The following is a 22,399-nucleotide window of genomic DNA, read 5'->3' on the forward strand; positions in this document are numbered from 1 at the left end:
TAGTAATGCTGCAATGCTCAACATCACCAAGCTGTCCCTAAATAAATCTCGTTTAAAAAAAAATTAAATTGCCAGTATACCTTGCATACATTAAAAAACAACTTGGGATGATTTCAAGCAAGAAATCTGATCTGGAAAGAATTCTCAAAGTCACTTAAACTTCGAGAACATTAACAGCCTCACGTGCCAAGTTCCTAATTTTCAAATTGTGCCGTCATGGGGTAGGTGGAAAGCAGAAGTCAGGCACTTTCACATGAGCAGAGGTTGAAGGGTGGGATGGGGTGGGGAAATCATGGGACCAAGTTACCATGGGCCATTTTCACACACCTCCTTGTGCCCAGCTTGACAGCATTGGTGGAGGCCTGGCAGCTTGTCCTCTTGGCTGGTGAAGGTGCGTGGCAGGGAAAATCTGTGCAGGGAAAAGGGGAGAAAATCAAATTACCAAACACAGCTGATCAAGCTTCATCTGTCATGGTTTAATGATGTAATTTGAAATGTTTGATGTTTAAAAGAAAAAAAGAACTTTCATTTTATATAGTACCTTTCATGACCTCTGGTCACCCCAAAGCCATTCACAGCCAACAAATTACTTTTGAAGTTTTAAAACAAGGAAAGACAGTCGCCAATTTGTGCACAGCAAGGTAATGACCAGATAATTTGTTTTAGTAATGTTACTTGAGGGATAGATGTTGGCCAGGGCACCAGGGGGAACTCCCCTGCTCTTCTTTAAATAGTGCCATGGGATCTTTTACATCCACTGGAGAAGACAGACAGCACCTCGGTTTAATGTCTCATCCAAAAGAGGGCAAATCCAAGAGTGCAGCTCTCCCTCAGTACTGCATTGAAGTGTCAGATGATGTAATTAAGTCTCAGGAGTGGAGCTTGAACCCACGTTTTCTGACTCAGACAAGAATGTTACCACGGAGTTAAGACTGTGGAAGCAATTAGTAACTTTTGTGGCACCCAACTACTTTTGGCAACTTGAAATATTTTAGGCTTGGGAGGGGTGGAGGGGTAGAAAGGCGACTATCCCGTTATTTCTTCTACAGCAGGTGGAAGAACAGGATCAAATTCCATAAAGTGGAATACGATCCTGACTTTACACTTCCACAGCCCTTGGTTTAAATCTAGGCCAGACTGATGGGAAATAAATCAGTCTCCACAACTGGAAGGATCTGAAGTGAAATGACTGTGACAACCCATAAATTTTAGATACTTAAATCACGAAGGATAAAATCATATTTACAAAGACGAGGCATTTATTCTCAAAGTGAAGCAATTCCTCCTGATCCTAAACTGTTTAAAAACTGGTTTATTTATTCTTACTAGTTAGGTGGCGAACATTTTTAATCAATTCAAGGAGGCTTTCTGAAGAGTTGCCATTTTGGGTGTCTGAGCCAGTAAAGAGTCAATCTGTTGACATAGGCAGCTGGTCAGTGAGCTACTCTCAGAATCTATACTAGTTATCTGGATGTCAAAACTATTTTACCAAAGTGGTATTTATTTATTAATAATCCAACAAAACACTGTATGTAAACATAGAAACATAGAAAATAGGTGCAGGAGTAGGCCATTCGGCCCTTCGAGCCTGCACCACCATTCGATAAGATCATGGCTGATCTTTCCCTCAGTACCCCTTTCCTGCATTCTCTCCATACCCCTTGATCCCTTTAGCCTTAAGGGCCATATCTAACTCCCTCTTGAATATATCCAATGAACTGACATCAACAACTCTCTGCAGCAGGGAATTCCACAGGTTAACAACTCTCTGAGTGAAGACGTTTCTCCTCATCTCAGTCCTAAATGGCCTACCCCTTATACTAAGACTGTGTCCCCTGGTTCTGGACTTCCCCAACATCGGGAACAATCTACCCGCATCTAACCTGTCCTGTCCTGTCAGAATCTTGTATGTTTCTATGAGATCCCCTCTCATCCTTCTAAACTCCCAATTATAAAGGCCCAGTTGATCCAGTCTCTCCTCATATGTCAGCCCGGCCATCCCGGGAATCAGTCTGGTGAACCTTCGCTGCACTCCCTCAAAAGCAAGAATGTCCTTCCTCAGATTAGGAGACCAAAAATGAACACAATATTCCAGGTGAGCCTCACCAAGGCCCTGTACAACTGCAGTAAGACCTCCCTGCTCCTATACTCAAATTCCTTCGCTATGAAGGCCAACATACCATTTGCCTTCTTCACCGCCTGCTGTACCTGCATGCCAATTTTCAATGACTGATGTACCATGACACCCAGTTCTCGTTGCACTTCCCCTTTTCCTAATCTGTCGCCATTCAGATAATATTCTGTCTTCGTGTTTTTGCCCCCAAAGTGGATAACCTCACATTTATCCACATTATACTGCATCTGCCATGCATTTGCCCACTCACCTAACCTGTCTAAGTCGCCCTGCAGCCTCTTAGCGTCCCCCTCACAGCTCACACCACCACCCAGTTTAGTGTCATCTGCAAGCGTGGAGATATTACACTCAATTCCTTCATCCAAATCATTGATGCATATTGTAAAGAGCTGGTGTCCCAGCACTGAGCCCTGCAGCACTCCACTAGTCACTGCCAGTCATTCTGAAAAGGACCCGTTTATCCCGACTCTCTGCTTCCTGTCTGTCAACCAGTTCTCTATCCACATCAGTATATTACACCCAATACCATGTGCTTTGATTTTGAACACCAATCTCTTGTGTGGGACCTTGTCAAAATCCTTTTGAAAGTCCAAATACACCACATCCACTGGTTCTCCCTTGTCCATTCTACCAGTTACATCCTCAAAAAATTCCAGAAGATTTGTCAAGCATGGTTTCCCCTTCATAAATCCATGCTGACTTGGACCGATCCTGTCACTGCTTTCCAAATGCGCTGCTATTTCATCCTTAATAATTGATTCTAACATTTTCCCCACCACTGATGTCAGGCTAACCGTTCTATAATTACCCGCTTTCTCTCGCCCTCCCTTTTTAAAAAGTGGTGTGACATGAGCTACGCTCCAGTCCATAGGAACTGATCCCGAGTCAATAGACTGTTGGAAAACGATCACCAATGCATCCACTATTTCTAGGGCCACTTCCTTAAGTATTCTGGGATGCAAACTATCAGGCCCCGGGGATTTAGCGGCCTTCAATCCCATCAATTTCCCTAACACAATTTCCCGCCTAATAAGGATATCCTTCAGTTCCTCCTTCTCACTAGACCCTCGGTCCCCTAGTACTTTCGGAAGGTTATTTGTGTCTTCCTTCGTGAAGACAGAACCAAAGTATTTGTTCAATTGGTCTGCTATTTCTTTGTTCTCCATTATAAATTCACCTGATTCTGACTGCAAGGGACCTACGTTTGTCTTCACTAATCTTATTATAGGCTTTACTACATTGTACTGATGTCATTTTATATCTCGACTCCTTTCATTAACATTCATTACCACAGTTATAAGATGTGTTAGCCAGTGTCGGTATACAACAACTTGCATTTATATAGCATCTTTAACTTCGTAAAACATTCGTGTAAAGTGCATTACCTTTTCACAAAAAGAGTGGATGACATATTTTTTTTCATTTTTTTTATATAAAAGGGGGCTTTGAAACAAGACAAAGAACAAGAGATACCTGGAATGGATAAAAAAAAAAGATAAACAGCCTCAGTTTCTTTCCCTAGTCCTTCATATCCACAGTTATGCACCAACCATTGCCAAGAAGAGGAGTCAGCGAGCTGCTCCTAGCTCTCTGCCAATGTTCCTCTAGGTTGGCTGCAATAATCTAGCAAGAGCACAATTCCTTTGATTTTCGCTCATTCCCTGTGGAGAAGTGCCGGATCTCGAGTCAGTAACTTTCCACAGCTGATGCATGGATTTCATCAGCAGAGTCAAACAGAGCCTCGTACCATTGTTCAATAGCAGGATGCACTGATGCTCCAATATGCTGTTCCAGACATGATAACACCTGGGAGTAATTCGACAACTAAAAAAGGCGCACATCAATTCACAAAATACAAAAAACAGCCAAGAAAGTGTCTCACGAATTTGGTGAAAACTGAAACATTAACATGTTTAATGTTATTGAGATGAAAAATTTGTGTTCAAGTGCAGATTGCTTACTGGTATGAATGACTTACTGAAATTCTTTGAGGATATAACGAGCATGGTGGATAGAGGTGTATCGATGGATGTGGTGTATTTAGATTTCCAAAAGGCATTCGATAAGGTGCCACACAAAAGGTTACTGCAGAAGATAAAGGTACGCGGAGTCAGAGGAAATGTATTAGCATGGATAGAGAATTGGCTGGCTAACAGAAAGCAGAGAGTCGGGATAAATGGGTCCTTTTCGGGTTGGAAATCGGTGGTTAGTGGGGTGCCACAGGGATCGGTGCTGGGACCACAACTGTTTACAATATACATAAATGACCTGGAAGAGGGGACAGAGTGTAGTGTAACAAAATTTGCAGATGACACAAAGATTAGTGGGAAAGCGGGTTGTGTAGAGGACACAGAGAGGCTGCAAAGAGATTTAGATAGGTTAAGCGAATGGGCTAAGGTTTGGCAGATGGAATACAATGTCGTAAAATGTGAGGTCATCCACCTTGGAAAAAAAAAACAGTAAAAGGGAATATTATTTGAATGGGGAGAAATTACAACATGCTGCGGTGCAGAGGGACCTAGGGGTCCTTGTGCATGAATCCAAAAAAGTTAGTTTGCATGTGCAACAGGTAATCAGGAAGGCGAATGGAATGATGGCCTTCATTGCGAGAGGAATAGAGTAGAAAAGTAGAGAGGTCCTGCTGCACATGTACAGGGTATTGGTAAGGCCGCACCTGGAGTACTGCGTGCAGTTCTGGTCACCTTACTTAAGGAAGGATATACTAGCTTTGGAGGGGGTACAGAGACGATTCACTAGGCTGATTCCGGAGATGAAAGGGTTACCTTATGATGATAGATTGAGTAGACTGGGTCTTGACTCGTTGGATTTTAAAAGAAGGATGAGGGGTGATCTTATAGAAACATTTAAAATAATGAAAGGGATAGACAAGATAGAGGCAGAGAGGTTGTTTCCACTGGTCGAGGAGACTTAAACTAGGGGGCACAGCCTCAAAATATGGGGGAGCCAATTTAAAACCGAGTTGAGAAGGAATTTCTTCTCCCAGAGGGTTGTGAATCTGTGGAATTCTCTGCCCAAGGAAGAGATGCGGCTAGCTCATTGAATGTATTCAAATCACAGATAGATAGATTTTTAACCAATAAGGGAATTAAGGGTTATGGGGAGCGGACGGGTAAGTGGAGCTGAGTCCACGGCCAGATCAGCCATGATCTTGTTGAATGGCGGAGCAGGCTCGAGGGGCTAGATGGCCTACGCCTGTTCCTAATTCTTATGTTCTTACGTTCTTATGTTCTTACATTCTTATGTTCTTAATTGATACAAATCGCAGTAAACACTGAAGTCAAAGAGTGAGGGCACAGTAGAGTTTTTTTTGTGCTGCTAGAGTCAATAATTATTTTCTTCACATGCTGCTTTATATATATCAATCAAGAAACTGTGCGCAGACCCTTTTTTAAAAACATCATTGATATATTATTCAGAATTATGCCAGAATAAACAGAATAAATTGTAAGGATAGATGTGTTCAGGTAGATTTGAAGTTGTGGTGTATCCAGAACATTTTTATCCCGCTGTCTCTCATTGATCCTAGCATGAAACCTCTCCCAAAATGGATGTACTTGAAACCAGTCATGATCCAGACAGTAGAATTTACTATTTATACTGGTATACAGAGTTTCGGATTTGACAGATTTCAGATCGGATTCAAATATGGCCAGTGTAAAACTGATAACAGCTCAATGCACCAATAGCGTATGAAATTTCCTCTCCCCGCACCCCCCCCGGCCTCTTCCCCTCCCTCCATACCCCCTTCCCCAGCACCCCTCCAAAATGGTTGATTGTATAAAAGCAAAGCCTTGTGCATCACTAAGCCATACAGAATAGAAGGTCTCAAATTCCAACTCAGACTGTGCCAAGTTAGCTGAGCTTATTTTATGTCACCTGGGGCACTAAAACTAATCCAGAATATCCCAGGTGAGAAAAAGGAGGGGGGCGGGTGGCGGGGTGGAGGGGGAGAAACAACTAGGGCTCCAGATTCTGATCACTATCTAATGACCTCTCCTGACGAGTGCATGTGTTGACACCGACTTTAACTATAATGAGATCATTGATGTATGCCAACTGCCTGTACTATTTACAGGATTCACTACAGCAACTCCCAAACTTACCACAACAGCACTGCGACCTCTACCACCAAGAATGACCAAAACAGCATCACCTCCACGTTTCCCTCACTGCTGGGTCAAAATCCTAGAATTCCCAACCTAATACCATTGTGGCAACACCAGCACTCAAGGGCTGCAGTGATTCATGCACAAGGCCAGCCACCATTCTCAGATCAACTCGGGATGGGCAGTAAATGTGAACTTGTCAGCATTGCCAACAGTGCCCAGAACAAATTAAAAGTAAAGCCACTTGAGTCATGTGCTGGATGGTTGCTGATGGAACCATACTTCAACAATCAGTGCCTTCAAGAGAAAATGGAAGTAAAATTGGAGAGAAAAAATAATGTATCTTTTGCTGCCAAAGCAATAAATTGTTAAGTCCTTTGTGCACAACATATCTTACATTCCCTAGAATTCCCATGTAATAATTGTCAGCTACATGCAGTAATATAGAACAATTCTGAAAACCACAGTCCTTTGAATAAACATTTATCAATGATTTGGATGAAAAGTCCTCCCATCTGATTCTCATCTGTCTGACAATCATATACCATATAGAAAAAAAAAATCATGTTCACACTGCCGAAGCTTCCTTCCAGACAAAATCAACCTCACACTGTAGGCATTCTCTATTCTAATCTGGCCAGCTGGTTGCCAATTTTCACCACGGCAGCCAGCTATCTTTCAGAAAGTCAATGCTTCACAAATGTCATCATCATAGGCAGTCCCTCGGAATCGAGGAAGACTTGCTTCCACTCCTGAAGTGAGTTCTTTGGTGGCTGAACAGTCCAATACGAGAGACACAGACTCTGTCACAGGTGGGACGGATGGTCGTTGAGGGAAGGGGTGCACCCCTTGACAAATGTACCAGTGCAGACACCGACATGTGATGCAAGGGCTACGGATGTTGGCTACCAATTTTTAAATCGCTGATTAAAATATTCTGTTTATTTAAAAGCCACGAGAATCTTTTTCTTTATGGCAAAGACATGAATCCAAAAATATGCTTTAGCAGACCAAACTGGTGATCACATTCATTGTATTTTCCATTCCCTGGATTTATGTACACAATAAAAATAGAGGAATGTTTGTGGCCAGATTAGCCAGTTTATTCAGCAGAATGCTCGTTTTTTGATTCAGGCAGGCAAGAGAAACTGCTGGACTCTTGATCTTTGTGATTTAAACAGAAACATCTGACCTTTGATGTAATTTTACAGAAATAAAATGTGAGCACGGTTACTGTAGGTTGCTGCCAATCTAGGAATTGCTACATTGCGAGTTTCAATTAACACAAGAGTTAATTGGTCGAAGCAACTGGAACGGGATGTATGTCTATGATCTGTGACACACAAGCATCTTTGTGATCATATAAAATATTACATTACTCAAATTGTTACCAAGACAATCTTAGTATGAATGCAGTTAATATTTTCTTGCAATAAGACAGTCAGATTTAGAAAACAAAAACCTGCCATTCCATGCAAGCGATGGCACAGATTGTCACGTTACTACGAGTTTTCCCGAATAGTCATGGCCAATGATATTAGGTACAAATCCCTTCTGATCGCAAACACGGAGGTGTTCACTACTGAAGACGAAGTCAGAACAAACACATCAGCCAGAATCCATATCAAATAACAGCACACTGTTTTATTTATCCAGCAAAACCTAGTCTTGTATTCCATGGAATCAAGGAAATTCATTACAGAAGCTCATCATGCTTGTTGCTGCTTCCACATCAGAGCTATCTGCTCTAATTCTACCTTTCTGCTCTTCCCCATAATGCAAGGCTTTGTCTGCCTACTCTGGAGAATGGAAAAGATTTCCTAGCAATATTCAAAAAACAGTGAGTTCTCCTGGTGTCTTACCCAGCATTCCTCACTCAACCAACCAAATCCAAAACAGATTGACTGAGTCATTCATCTCATCTGTGGGACTTTACTGACACAGATTAGCTGCCCTGTATGCCTACATAACAGTGACAATCTTTCAGAAGTAATTCATCGAATGTGAAGTGCTTTGGGATGCGATGATGCGCTGGATAAATGAAAGTTCTTTCTTTTTTTTAAATCATTATTTAAAATTTAAATTTTATGATTTCAAAATTCTTATCCTGGTTTACAATTCCCTCCATGGCCTCACCTCTCCGCATCTCTAATCTCTTTCAGTCTCACAACCCCACGAGATGTTTGCGTTCCTCAAATTCTGCTCTCTTGAGCATCCCTAATTATAACTGCGCAACCATTAGTGACCTTGCCTTCAGCTGTTAGGCCCCAAGCTCTGGAACTCCCTCCCTAAACCTCTCCATCTTTCTTTCCTCCTTTAAGACGCTCCTTAAAACCTACCTCTTTGATCAAGTGCCGTAATTTCTTATGTGGCTCTGTAGGATTGCAAAATTCGTGGGAAAACCCTCCCAGTGTTTGGACGCATTGGAAAGGGAATTTAATGTGGAACTGTCAACCAGAAAGTTTGGGGTTCTAAAGTGCACATGGAAGAAACTACGAGTTTTTAATCAAATTTTGGATTTTTACAAAGCCGATTGGGTCCATGTGGGAAGACTGAAAACTAAAGGATAACTATCCTTCAAAGAAACCAGTTTTGGGTATTGAAGCTGTCTGGGGTATTGAAGCTAAACAAATTGTCTTGGGAATTGTGTAAACTCAAAAACCCTTCTCCCTGGGAGACATTAACATAGCAACAATCAACCCAGAAATAGCCAGCTATCACTCTGAGCAGGAAACCCATCCAGCGCACACAATGTTAATGGCCCATCCAGCCCGCATGGAAACCCAGGCCTAGGCAGACATTGCAAATACCAAAGCTAATTCTTTCTGATCGAGAAACAAATTCAAAAGATCAGCACATCCGAGACAGGTTACCCTTAATGGGCTCGCCAAAGTATGACAAAGAGATATCGAGCCGGCCAAAATTAAAACAAAGAATCGGGGCTGATTCAGCGCCTAGATTAGAACGGCTCCAAAAGTATAATTGGGGCCCGTTTTTTTAACGAAAGGAAGCGAGCAGGCATTCATCTACCGAAAGAAGGAGGAAGAACATCATCATGGCAGAAAGCAGCTCCCAGTAACTTTGGACATCTCCATCGCGGCAACAACTGTCCACAGCCAACGTGGTAACATCTAAAGCATCGCGATCGACCAATTCTGAAACCAAAACTCCTCAAGAAGAAACCGAAGATTTTAAAGTTTCCACTCTACAATCTGGTCCTAGCTACCAACAGGTGAAACATTACCTAAAAAGACTTTAAAACCTATTTCTGATGGAAGAAAGTGGGCACTCACCCCATAAGTCCAATACGCGCCCTACCGCATCAGCGGACACCACCCAACTAAAGACTACGCAGTCAGAAGTCCTCTACGACATTCGGGGTACGGCAAGCAGACCCTATAGAGTCCAGCGAACCCCGAAATCGCGAACCACTGCCAACTGATAATAAAGGATTGGTGAGTATAATCCCTGTTTGCCCTGGAGTTTAACCTAGTCAGAGTTCAGCATTGGGAGGTGGGAGGTGGGAGCTGTAACCCCTTTTGAATGTGTGGTGAAGTGTTTTTATTCTAGTTATTTCAAGCTTGACATTGTACTTTTCTTGTCTATAATAAAAACAAAGTTCTTTGCACCAAAACAGTTGTCTCTTGCACTTTGTCACATCCCCCAAATAAATCCAAAGTCTAGAACCCTGGGAGTGGGAGCGATTCGAACCGCTCAGAAGGTCAGAAGTGAACCTGACCCCACCCACCACCCCCTACAGCTTGGTGGCAAATTTATTTATTTTGTCTTATAACACTGCTATGAAGCGCCTTGGGACGTTTTACTATGTTAAAGGCTCTATATAAATAAAAGTTGTTGTTGTTCTTTTGAGCATTTATCTAATTTCCTCTTAAATACCCTAATTGACTCAGCTTCAATGTTGCTACACTCTATATTCCAAATACCCTCGGAGTCCAAGATAAATTCCATCACATGGGAGTGAAGAGAAAAACAACTTGAAAAGCCAGCAATACTTTTTTTGTAACAATTTAAAGTGCATAAGCCTAGAACAAGACAAATGCCAATTGACCTATAAAACTCATTTCCTCCACAAAGAAAATTGACCCCATGTACATACTCTGCCCAATCCTGATGAAGGAAAACAACCAAAGGGAAACCTCTGCACAAATAAAGGTTTTGCAAGATTTTTTTCCATTGTTAAAGATAATCAGGCCAAGCTCCAGACATGAAACCAATTTAACAGCCCACATTCAAAATCACGAGTTGTAAAGATGATTAGTGGTCCAAGCAGTGCAAGACTATATTCTCCCACCAAGTATTTGTTCATAAATATCTATCCTTTAACCATATTTTTAAACTAACACTTATCCAGTTTATTTTTAAATGTTTTTTTTTAAATCAGTTTTAAATCTGCTGGGAGCACATTCCACGTCTCCCTCCCCAAATACTCTTTAGCCAATGGAAAGAGTTTTGGTTCATTGAGTTTCTCTTTTTAACATATAAATTTTGTAATTTTGCCAAGTGCCCTTCTCTGAATTTTCAGATAGATGATAGCCCACCAACACCAAAAATTATGACGTTCACAGCAGCTAAACCTCAAATAATGATCACTTTAAGTGCAAAAAAGTTTTTAAAATGACATTTCTCACAAGTGAAAGAACATTTGGAACTCACTGGGGATAATTTTTGGTATCATCAGGTGTCAGTCTTGGCTCAGTAGAAGCACTTGTGCCTCAGTCATAAGGATATGGGTTCAAGTCTAATTCCAGAGATTTGAGCACATAATCTAGGCGGACATTTCAGTGCAGTTCTGAGGGAGTGGCGTACTGTTATAGGTGCCTTTTTTGAATAAGTCGTTAAAAGCCTTATCAGATAGACATAAAAGATCATGTGGACCTATTCAAAGAGGAGCAGGGAATTTCTCCCAATTCTCCTGGCCAATAGTTATTCCTCAACCAACATTACTAAAACAGATTATTTGGTCATTTACCTCAATGGTGTTTGAGAGACCTTACTATGCACAAATTGGATGCCAAGTTTCCCTACATTACAACAGTGACTACACTTCAAAATTACTGTGAAGAGCTTTGGGATGTTCCGAGATCACAAAAAACACTATATAAATGTGCGGTCTCTCTTTCTTTGGACTCGAGGAAGAGTATTAAAAGAAAGTGGAAACTACTGCACTGATGTTTAAATGTATCGCTTGATTTGTGTCATAGTACTTTCACTGAAGTTGGACTTCTGTAGTATTATTAGTCAGACTGAAGTGATTCCTGAGCCAAGTTTTGATGTTACTATTGACATCAACATTACTATATTGTATATTACTTTGCAAATGCCTTCAGGGCCAACTTAGATAGCATTTTTTATCAATAATTTTTCATTATATTTCTTAGTTAGGATTTAATCTTTGATTTAAAAACAGAAAATGCTGAAAATACTCAGCAGGTCAGGCAGCATCTGTGGAGAGAGAAATCTTTGATTGACTGATGGGAGACAAAAAATCTGCAAAAGGACAGAAAGGCTAAGTGGAGTGGGCAAAAATTTGGCAGATGGAGTATAATGTTGGAAAGTGTGAGATCATGCACTTTGGCAGAAAAAAATCAAAGAGCAAGTTATTATTTAAATGGAGAAAGATTGCAAAGTGCTGCAGTACAGCAGGACCTGGGGGTACTTGTGCATGAAACACAAAAGGATAGTATGCAAGTACAGCAAGTGATCAGGAAGGCCAATGGAATCTTGGCCTTTATTGCAAAGGGGATGGAGTATAAAAGCAGGGAAGTCTTGCTACAGATATACAAGGTATTGGTGAGGCCGCACCTGGAATACTGCGTGCAGTTTTGGTTTCCATATTTACGAAAGGATATACTTGCTTTGGAGGCAGTTCAGAGAAGGTTCACTAGGTTGATTCTGGGGATGAGGGGGTTGACTTATGAGGAAAGGTTGAGTAGGTTGGGCCTCTACTCATTGGAATTCAGAAGAATGAGAGGTGATCTTATCGAAATGTATAAGATTGAGAGGGTTTGACAAGGTGGATGCAGATGTTTCCACTGATGGGGGAGACTAGCACGAGAGGGCATGATCTTAGAATAAGGGGCCACCCATTTAAAACAGAAATGAGGAGAAATTTCTTCTCTGGGGGTTGTAAATCTGTGGAATTCACTGCCTCAGAGACCTGTGGAAGCTGCGACATTGACTAAATGTAAGACAGAAATAGACAGTTTCTTAAACGATAAGGGGATAAGAGATTATGGGGTTATGGGGAGCAGGAGGGAAAGTGGAGCCGAGTCCATGATCAGATCAGCCATGATCTTATTGAATGGCGGAGCAGGCTTAAGGGCTGTATGGCCTACTCCTGTTCATATTTCTTATGTTCTTATGTTAAGTTAATTTATAGAGTAATTATTGATTTGAATTGAACAGTTCCTGAAATGATAGTTTGGTTTTATAACTCCCAAATGCTCTGGGCATTATTGATGTGTGGTCCATAATTTACCTGCTATTTTAAATAAAGGATTTCCAAGTTTCTTTATCAATAGCAGATCAGGATTTTTTCATTTTGTACCCTATATCCAGTTCCTTTCAAGTGATTAAGCACTTGAGAACTTGCAACTCCTCGGCAGGTTATGTTGTATATTTAGTGACTGATACATGGTATAGTTTAATTGACGGCATTTACCACCATAATTTAGGGACTTCAGAACTTTCCTAATTCCAAATTATATTTGACTGCCAGTCTGGCTCAGTGGTAGTACGCTCATCTCTGAGCCAGAAAGTCATGGGTTCAAGCCCCACTCCAGGGCTAGAGCCCATAATTTAGCCTAACACTTCAGTACAGTACCGAGACAGGGGTGTATTGTCAGTCGTGCCGTCTTTTGGGTGAGACATTAAACCAAGGCCCTATCTGCCCGTTGACGTGAACTAAAAGATTGCACGGCATTATATGAAGTGGTGGAGAGTTCTTGTCCTGGTTAGCACTTATACTGCTATAAACACAACTAGAAAAAGACTAACTGGTTATTTAGCTCATTGATATTGATGGGACCATGAGTGCAAGTTGGCTGCTGGGTTTGCCTACACAACTACAGTGACTTCACTTCAAAGGTAATTCATTCATTGCCTGCGGAGTGCTCTGTGACATCCAAAGGACACAAATAGTGGTATGTGAATGCAAGTTCTTTCTTGCACCAATTACAGATGCATATTACCACAGGAACACAAAACCTGTAATACAGGTCAAGTTAATTCTTGTTGCTAATTATAAAACACCTCATTCCAAGTATATTGAACAGAAAATGGAACCACAAATCAACAGCTCTCGATGAATTCAACATATACCTTGCTACTGCACAGAACTGACAAGAATCATATAGTTGCGACAGAAGTTCTTATTCAACAAAATTATCTAAGACACTGAAATTTTCTAATATTCACCTTCCAGAAACAATCCAGTAAAATGAAAGGTCCTCTATTACTAACCCAATATTGGAAAACATCTTGTATCACACAGAATGCCTTCAAAGTAATGTCATATCTATTGCTACGTTACAAACTGTTTAATAGCCATTTAAAAGATTCACTCATTTCCAAAGGTAGGTTTAATACCAGATAACGAGTCAGTGGGTTTCATATAATAATCCAATCTTGGAATTCAGTATTTGAATTCAGTATATGAATACCTTTGTTTGACTTGATGAAAAATGTTAAATCAGCTGTAGGCATGGACCTAGTATTAAAGAAATGCTTGAACCAATTATATTTCAAACTTGGTGATGTAAAACTGCAGTAATAACCACTAAGTTCTTCAAACTGAACTATTACCATACAGCTTAGAAAGCAGGAAACTAAACTCTAGCTAATTGACAGTCTGGTTAACTTGCAAAAAACCACCTCAGATAATCTCTCAGTGATCTCATAATATTATTCTGGCAAGTAATCACTGTCTGGGAGAACATTATTAGCCTGAGCAAAGTAATAAGGCTGTACGCAAGTTAGTATTTTTGAAAAGTATTAACATTTTTGAATGACTGCAGTCAAGCATGCATTACGTCAATCACTCACCCTGGTCCATTGCTATCATCTCTCCTGGATGATCCATCTTGCTGATCCGTTTTTGCATGTCTCTCAGTTATCTCACTGCTGCTCCGATCCACAATCTCTCCTTCATCTAGTGCACGGTGCAACCGATAGTTCACTGTTTTAAGTACAATAAACACAGCTGCTATAACAGCACTGTAGCTTCCTACAATGATCATGCTTGATGGAAGGGCCTGCAAGAGGAGGAAAAGTATAAAAAATGTCAATAAACTTCAAGCAATGTATTGCGGGATGGACATAAAAAAGGCAAACCACCTTTACTACACTCCCCAACTCCTATTGTCAGCCTTCCTAGTAAAAATATTGGCCTGAATTTACGGAGTACGCCTCCGACCCACTAAATATTTCTATACTTACCTCCTGGCTCCGCAGCTACAGAGAATTCCCTTCTCGGGCCTGAACGCATAAGCCTGCGTAAAGGCCCATGGATCCCAGGGGCGCACGCGGTTCACAAGCGTCCCAAGGATCACTTGGGCCCAGTCAACCAATCAAAAAGGGGGATTGCTATGATGCTTATGGGGATTCTATTTATATTGGAATATCAGAAGCATATCAGAAATTCCCAAATAAATAAGAATTCACACCACTTAAATAATAAATGGTCTCATATTCAAAAATTAATTAAAAGACTCTTTAAGCATTTAAAATAAAAATTCAATATTTTGAAAAATAAATTTAAACATTGTAAAACAGGTCCGAACTACTTTTAAATGGGTGTGTATGTTTTAATCATTTTTACTTTTATTTTAACCGCATACTGGTAAAAGGTAGCCTTACGCCTACTTTTACACGGTGCAAAGGTTTCGTGGGCATTCACTGGGCAGTAGTTGGGAAAATAGCCCAACTCTACGGCAGCAAAAGTGTTTTTGCAGCGAATGCGAACGCTCTGTCAATGCAAAACTTGACAGATCGTAAGTTCCAGGATTTCGCACATACGCAGCATGTGTGGGGCCTTTCAGAAGGCTTATGACAGCTTATGCTGTGCATACACTGTCGAAATCACCGTAATTTCAGCCCACTTTGTTTCTACTCTGCACACAAAGTGCCACTCAAATAGCTTGGAGGGGAGGCAGGTCACCTGCTCCCAGGGATCCGACTATGCTACTATGTAACTAGTAATAAAAAAGGTGATTCTCTATGATTTTCTCTTGTCTGCCAAGAAGGTTCCCTAGCCTACATCTTTGTGCCTCTCCAAATTTCAGCAGAATTGAAAGGACAATTTGCTGACCCAATGCACCATCCAGTTGCCCACTAGATCCACTTGTTAACTACATACTCAACAGGCATCAGAAAATAACAGATATACATTCTACCAGTCAGTAAATCAACCTCTAAAAAAGGAATACTTCTGAAACCAAAATGCTCTCATGGCTATCTTGTGTGCATCCCTCTGGATGAAGACTTCAACAATTTGTTAATCAGTGGCTGTTGACATTTTCTGCAGTTTAGTACAGTATCTGCTTTCATGATTTCACTGTTTCGCAAAGAAACAAACATAATCCTGCTATTTTATCTACATATGGAAGCCACTGAACAGTAGTCCCTTGAGATTCAAAATTACCATAGAGTGAATCAAAATGTTAAAACGTTTAAATTACATTGACCCATACATCACAACCCGAAAATAGAAAATTAGGGACACAGCCTGAAATAGCAGGAACAAATATGCAGCATTATGAATATACAACTAAACAATATTGTTTACTACAGAACCAGTGGGAATCTGTTCAACCTGCACTGTCTCCAGGTCAGGTCCAAGACTACCCCAACCTCTGTCGTCGAGCTACAGTATGCGGATGACGCCTGCGTCTGCCACATACAGAGGCTGCACTCCAGGACATAGTCGACTGAGGCATACAAAAGCATGGGCCTTACGCTAAACATCCGTAAGACAAAGGTTCTCCAACAGCCTGTCCTCGCCGCACAGCACTGCCCCCCAGACATCAAGATCCACAGCACGGCCCTGGACCACGTGGACCACTTCCCATATCTCAGGAGCCTCCTTTCAACAAGAGCAGGAATCGACGACGAGATCCAACACCGCCTCCAGTGCGCCAGCGCAGCCTTCGGCCGCCTGAGGAAAAGAGTGTTTGAAGAGCAGGCCCTCAAAACTGCCATCAAGCTCATGGTCTACAGGGCTGTAGTAATACCCACCCTCCTGTATGACTCAGAGACACGGACCATGTACAGCAAACACCTCAAGTCGCTGGAGAAATATCACTAACGATGTCTCCGCAAGATCCTACAAATCCCCTGGGAGGACAGGCGCACCAACATCAGCGTCCTCGTCCAGGCCAACATCCCCAGCACTGAAGCACTGACCACACTTGATCAGCTCCGTTGGGCAGGCCACATAGTTCGCATGCCGGAACAAGACTCCCAAAGCAAGTGCTCTACGCGGAGCTCCTTCACGGCAAACGAGCCAAATGGCAGCAGAAAAGTTACAAGGACACCCTTAAAGCCTCCCTGAAAAAGTGCAACATCCCCACTGATACCTGGGATTCCCTGGTCAAAGACCGCCCTAAGTGGAGAAAGTGCATCTATCTGGGAGGGCGCTGAGCACTTCGAGTCTCAACGCCGAGAGCGTGCAGAAATCAAGTGCAGGCAGCGGAAAGACCGTGCGGCAAACCAGTCCCACCCACCCCTTCCCTCAATGACTATCTGTCCCATCTGTGACAGAGTCTGTGGCTCTCATATTGGCCTGTTCAGCCACCAAAGAACTCACTTCAGGAGTGGAAGCAAGTCTTCCTCGATTCTGAGGGACTGCCTATGATGATGATGATTGTTTACAACTATGGAATACTTATGTGCTTCCAATTAGCTTATTGCACTCATACGTTTTCACAGATCTAAATACAAAGTGCACCCAATATGTGAAGAGAAAGGCCATAATAAAGACTATTAAAATCAAAAGGACAATTAAACCAAGTTAAATGAAGACAGTATTGCCACCCAACCCTGATCTTAATAGGCTCCTGGACCATCAAAGGCTTAAATCTAAAATTCTCATCCTTGTCTTCAAATCTCTTCGTGGCCATGGCCCTCTCCATCTCTGTAAACTCTTCCAGCCATACAATGCTCCAAGAATTCTGCATTCCTCCAAATCTGGCTTCTTGTGCATCCCCACTTCTTTTACCCCACCTTTGGCAGCCATGCCTTCAGCAGTTTTAAAAAACTGCTTTGTGCGAGAAATTCTCTGGAAGACCCTCTCTAAACCTCTCCGCCCCTCTTTGACCAAACTTTTAGCCACCCATCCTAATATTTCATTCTTTGGCTCAGTTTCAATTTTTGTCTGATTATGCACCTGTGAAGCAGCTTGGGATGTTTTACTATGTTAAAGGTGCCATAGACATAAAAGTTGTTGTTGCAAAGTACTTATGAATTCTTAAATTATTTGACGGGCAGGGTAGTGAAGATAAACATGAAGATTGTCAAAATGCAGTTGGATGCCTCGATGGGAGATACAAGACACTACATGGATGAGCTGATGGTGAAAGGCCTTAGCTTATAATACATTTCTCATGCTTTTACATTACAGTTTTAGCAGAATATGGCCTTCCGAGAAGGTTTATTTTTGCCACAAATGCATCCAGGAGAAATGTACTATCGCTTGAAAAACAATTGTTTTTAATCCAAGAAAACAATTGGTGAAACTAAAGTGTTTTTCTGGGGGGCGAGCGGCAAGGGAAAATAAAGAGAAAAAACTGACTTTTGCTTTCAAATGCTCAGAATGTAAGACAAACAACTACACTTAGCCAAACAAGGCAGATAGTGGTGATTCACACAACAGCAGGGGTGGTTCAGTTTAACAGGATTACGCACCGGGTCCAAAAAAAAACGTTTGGAGAGGCTTTCTTCGCAGGAACGAATATTTAAAGATCTATGTATTGGTCAGATTTCTAGTTTTACTAAAGTTACTGCTACCAGACTTCAAAACATTTTTACTGTGTTTATTTAAATTCAGATTCTGGGGGCCCAACATCCGTGAGCTGGCTCCTAGCATTAATGCTGGCAAATCAATTTTTTGTAGCCTGGTAGCAGAAGCATAGACCCAGATAAATCTGTGTCTGTTGATATGCCCATGCTCTGTAGCCTAACAGTATAAACACCAGGAGTCAACTCATGATGAGCCATCCTCCTGGAGCCCAATTTTGTTTTAAAAGTGCATGTGCAGCTCGTCTCATATGCGAAAAGCCTTTTGAAAATCATGTAAACTACCATAAAGAATCCCAAACACTTGAGTATGTTAATTCACTCTTTAACATCAACCTTTATACAAATAGCAGCTTTGAAATGTCATTTATCTTTTTGTTTTTTCATTTGATAAACCTAGATGGATGGCACAGTGCAAAGTGCAGGATATCAGTAAGAATGAAAAGAGATGAGATCAATCAAGAAGCAGTGATCAGGTGAGCCAAGCTTGGCTTCCAAAGGCCTGTATGTTGTAGGAGGAAGGGAAGACGAAGGAGTTCCACAGCTTGGAAAACAGTAAGAAACGTTGTATTGATGGCAACAAAATGAAAAGGAGGAAGGTGTAAGATGGCATCTTAGGAGAAGAAGAGGAACAGAAGGAAGTTCAGAGGAAGACCGCTGACAGTGGTACCAATGAATTGTTAAAAGCCCAGAAATACTGTAATGGAGAAAGAGATGGTGGGGGCTGCAGGTGAATAAGCGCTCTATCTGGAGTGTTATTGAGGTACTAAAAGAGCACAGAGGCAATAATCAAGTATTGGAAGGAGTTGAGTTCGTAGAGAGTTAAGGATTATTGAGGGAAGAAATGTTTCGCACTAGAGGAAATGGGACTTCATGGTACAGGTGCAGCGTCCCGAATCCGGAACCCTCGGGAACGAAGCCTTTCCAGATTCCACGTTTTTCCGGACTTTGGAACGTCTTTCTGACGTCACGAATCTGGAAACACCCGAACCCAGGTTCGAGTATTTCCGGATTTCGGAACATCAGAAAGGGGGGGGGGGGGTGCCGAGGAGATGTTCGGGTCGCCGGCCCCGTCGATGAAGGCGTCGGGCGGGGCCCAGCAACCAAGGAGTTGTTCAGGCATGGCCCCGTCATGGTGGAGCTATTCGGGTCGCCCCATCGCAGAAGAGGTGTTCGGGCAGGCCGGCGAGGTAAGTGCAGCAGCCGCGAGGTAACGGCAGCAGCGGTGAGGCGAGGCCCAAGGTTGAGCAGCGGCAGGACCTCGAGGTCGGCAGGGTCGACGGGTCCAGATTCCGGAACATTTTACGGATTCCAGACGACCCTGCCACCAATCGGTCCAGAGTCCGGAACTCCGGATTTTGAATGCTGTCCCTGCATTGTTGTAATGGTATCCTTGAAAACCCATTCAGTACGTAGTTTCTTTACATCCATTGTAACTGATGGCAAGATCATCCAAGCCTTTATGTTACCTCTAGACTTGACTACGCCAATGCACTCTTGGCTGGCCTCCCACAGTCTACCCTACGTAAACTTGAGGTCATCCAAAACTCAGCAGCCCATGTCCTAACTGGAACTAAGTCCTGTTCACCTATCACCCCTGTGCTTGCTGACCTACATTGGCTCCCAGTTAAGCAACATAGAAAATAAGAGCAGTAGTAGGCCATTCGGCCCTTTGAGCCTGCACCGCCATTCAATATCATGGCTGATCCTTTATCTCAACACCATATTCCCGCTTTCTCCCCATACCCCTTGATGCCTTTTGTGTCTAGAAATCTATCTCCTTCTTAAATATATTCAGTGAGTTGGCCTTCACAGCCTTCTGCATTAGAGAATTCCACAATTTCACTACCCTCTGAATGAAGAAATTTCTCCTCATCTCAGTCCTAAATTTCCTGAGACCGTGACCCCTACTACTAGACTTCCCAGCCAGAGGAAACAGCCCCCCCCCCCCACATCCAGTCTGTCCAGCCCCGTCAGAATTTTATACGTTTCAATGAGATCCCTCTCATTCTTCTAAACTCTGGTGAATACAGGCCGAGTCGACCCAATTTTTCCTCATCCGACAGTCCTGCCATCCCAGGAATCAGTCTGGTGAACCTTCGTTGCACTCCCTCTATGGCAAGTATATGCATTATACTACATCTGCCATGTGTTTGCCCACTCACTCAATCTATCTAAAATCGTCTTGCAGTGTCTTTGCATCCTCCTCACAACTCACAACCCCACCTAGTTTTGTGTCGTCAACAAACTTGTTTCATTTGGTTCCCTCATCCAAATCAGCTGGGGCATCAAGCACTGATCCCTGTGGTACCTCACTAGTCACTGCCCGCCACCCGAAAAAAGACCAGTTTATTCCTACTCTCTGTTTCCTGTCAGTTAAGCAATTTTCAATCCATGCTTGTATATTACCCCCAATCCTATGTGCTTTAATTTTGCACACTAACCTCTTATGTGGGATTTTATCAAAGGCCTTCTGAAAATCCAAATACACGACATCCACTGGTTCTCCCTTATCTATTCTATCAGTTACATCCTTAAAAAACTCCAGGAGGTTTGTCAAACACGATTTTCCTTTCATAAATCCATGTTGACTTTGTCTAATCCCGTTGATATTTTCTAAGTGTCCTGTTATCACATCCCTTATAATAGACTTTAGCATTTTCCCTACTACTGATGTTAGGCTAACTGGCCTGTAGTTCCTTGTTTTCTCTCTCCCTCCTTTTTTAAATAGTCGGGTTACATTTGCCATCCTCCAATCTGCAAAAACTGTTCCATAACCTATAAAATTTTGGAAGATGACAACCAATGCATCCACTATTTCCATGGCTACCTCTTTTCATACTCTGGGATGCAGATTATCAGGCCTCTGGGGATTTATCGGCCCTCAGTCCCATTTCTCCAGCACTATTTTCTTACTAATTATAATTTCCTTTAATTCCTCTTGCTCACTAGATCCTTGGTTCCCTAGCATTTCTGGGACGTTATTTGTGTCCTCTTCCGTGAAGACAGAACCGAAGTATTTATTTAATTGTTCTGACATTTCCTTGTTCCCCATTATAAATTCTCCCGTTTCGGACTGTAAAGGTCCTACAATTGTCTTCACTAATCTTTTTCTTTTTACATACTTGTAGAAACTTTTACAGTCGGTTTTTATGTTCTTTGCAAGTTTACTCTCATACTCTATTTTTCCCGTTTTAATCAATCTCTTGGTCCTTTTTTGTTGAATTCTAAACTGCTCCCAATCCTCAGGCTTGCTACTTTTTCTGGCAACTTTGTATGACTCCTCTTTGGATCTAATACTATCCTTAATTTCTTTTGTTTGCCATGGTTGGGCCACTTTTCTTTTTGTGTTTTTGCGCCAGAAAGGAATGTATAATTGTTGCAATTCATGTATTCGTTCCTTAAATATTAGCCATTGCCTATCCACCGTCATGCCTTTTAATAAATCTTCCCAAGCTATCACAACCAATTCATTCCTCAAACCTTCGTAGTTTCCTTTGTTTAGATTTAGGGCCGTAGTTTCAGATTGGATGACTTCACTTTCCATCTTAATAAAGAATTCAATCATGTTATGGTCACTCTTTCCTAAAGGACCCCGCACAAGACTATTAATTAACCGCTTCTCATTGCACAATACCCAATCTAGGATAGCCTGTTCCCAAGTAGGCTCCTCAATGTATTGGTCTAAAAAAAAAACATCTCTTACACACTCCAGGAATTCATTCTCCACAGTATTATTACTAATTTGGTTTGGCCAGTCTATATGTAGATTAAAGTCACCTACGATTACTGTAGTACCCTCGCAACATCTTGATTTCAAAATTCTCATCCTTGTTTACAAAGGCCTCACCCCCAGGGCCTCACCCCATCCCTATCTCTGTAATCTCCTTCAGCCTTACAACCATCCCCTCACCCAAGATATCTGCGCTCCTCAAATTCTGCCCTCTTGAGCATTCCTGATTCTGATGGCTAAACCATCGGTGGCCATGTCTTCAGCTGTCCAGGCCCAAGCTCTGGAACTCCCTCCCGAAACCTCCTTTAAGACGCTTCTTAAAACCTACCTCTTTGACCAAGCTTTTAGTCATCTGCAGTAATTTCTTTTTAT

The 22,399-nt window shown here is 42.0% G+C and overlaps 1 protein-coding gene across 4 annotated transcripts in view; it reads right to left on the reverse strand.

The window, feature by feature from the left end:
- Window positions 1-22,399, reverse strand: part of pcnx1 (pecanex 1) — a 320,670-nt gene that overhangs the window by 241,769 nt on the left and 56,502 nt on the right. For 3 of the 4 annotated variants that reach the window (XM_070878882.1, XM_070878880.1, XM_070878879.1), the window contains exon 2: window positions 14,326-14,534. In XM_070878882.1, the coding sequence (XP_070734983.1) occupies window positions 14,326-14,534 (209 nt within the window). Of the gene's footprint in view, window positions 1-327; window positions 410-14,325; window positions 14,535-22,399 lie in introns of those variants that run through there. The other variant, XM_070878881.1, reaches the window with a different exon arrangement.

The sequence above is a fragment of the Pristiophorus japonicus genome, chromosome 4, assembly GCF_044704955.1.
Source record: "Pristiophorus japonicus isolate sPriJap1 chromosome 4, sPriJap1.hap1, whole genome shotgun sequence".
NCBI classification, from domain to species: Eukaryota; Metazoa; Chordata; class Chondrichthyes; family Pristiophoridae; genus Pristiophorus; species Pristiophorus japonicus.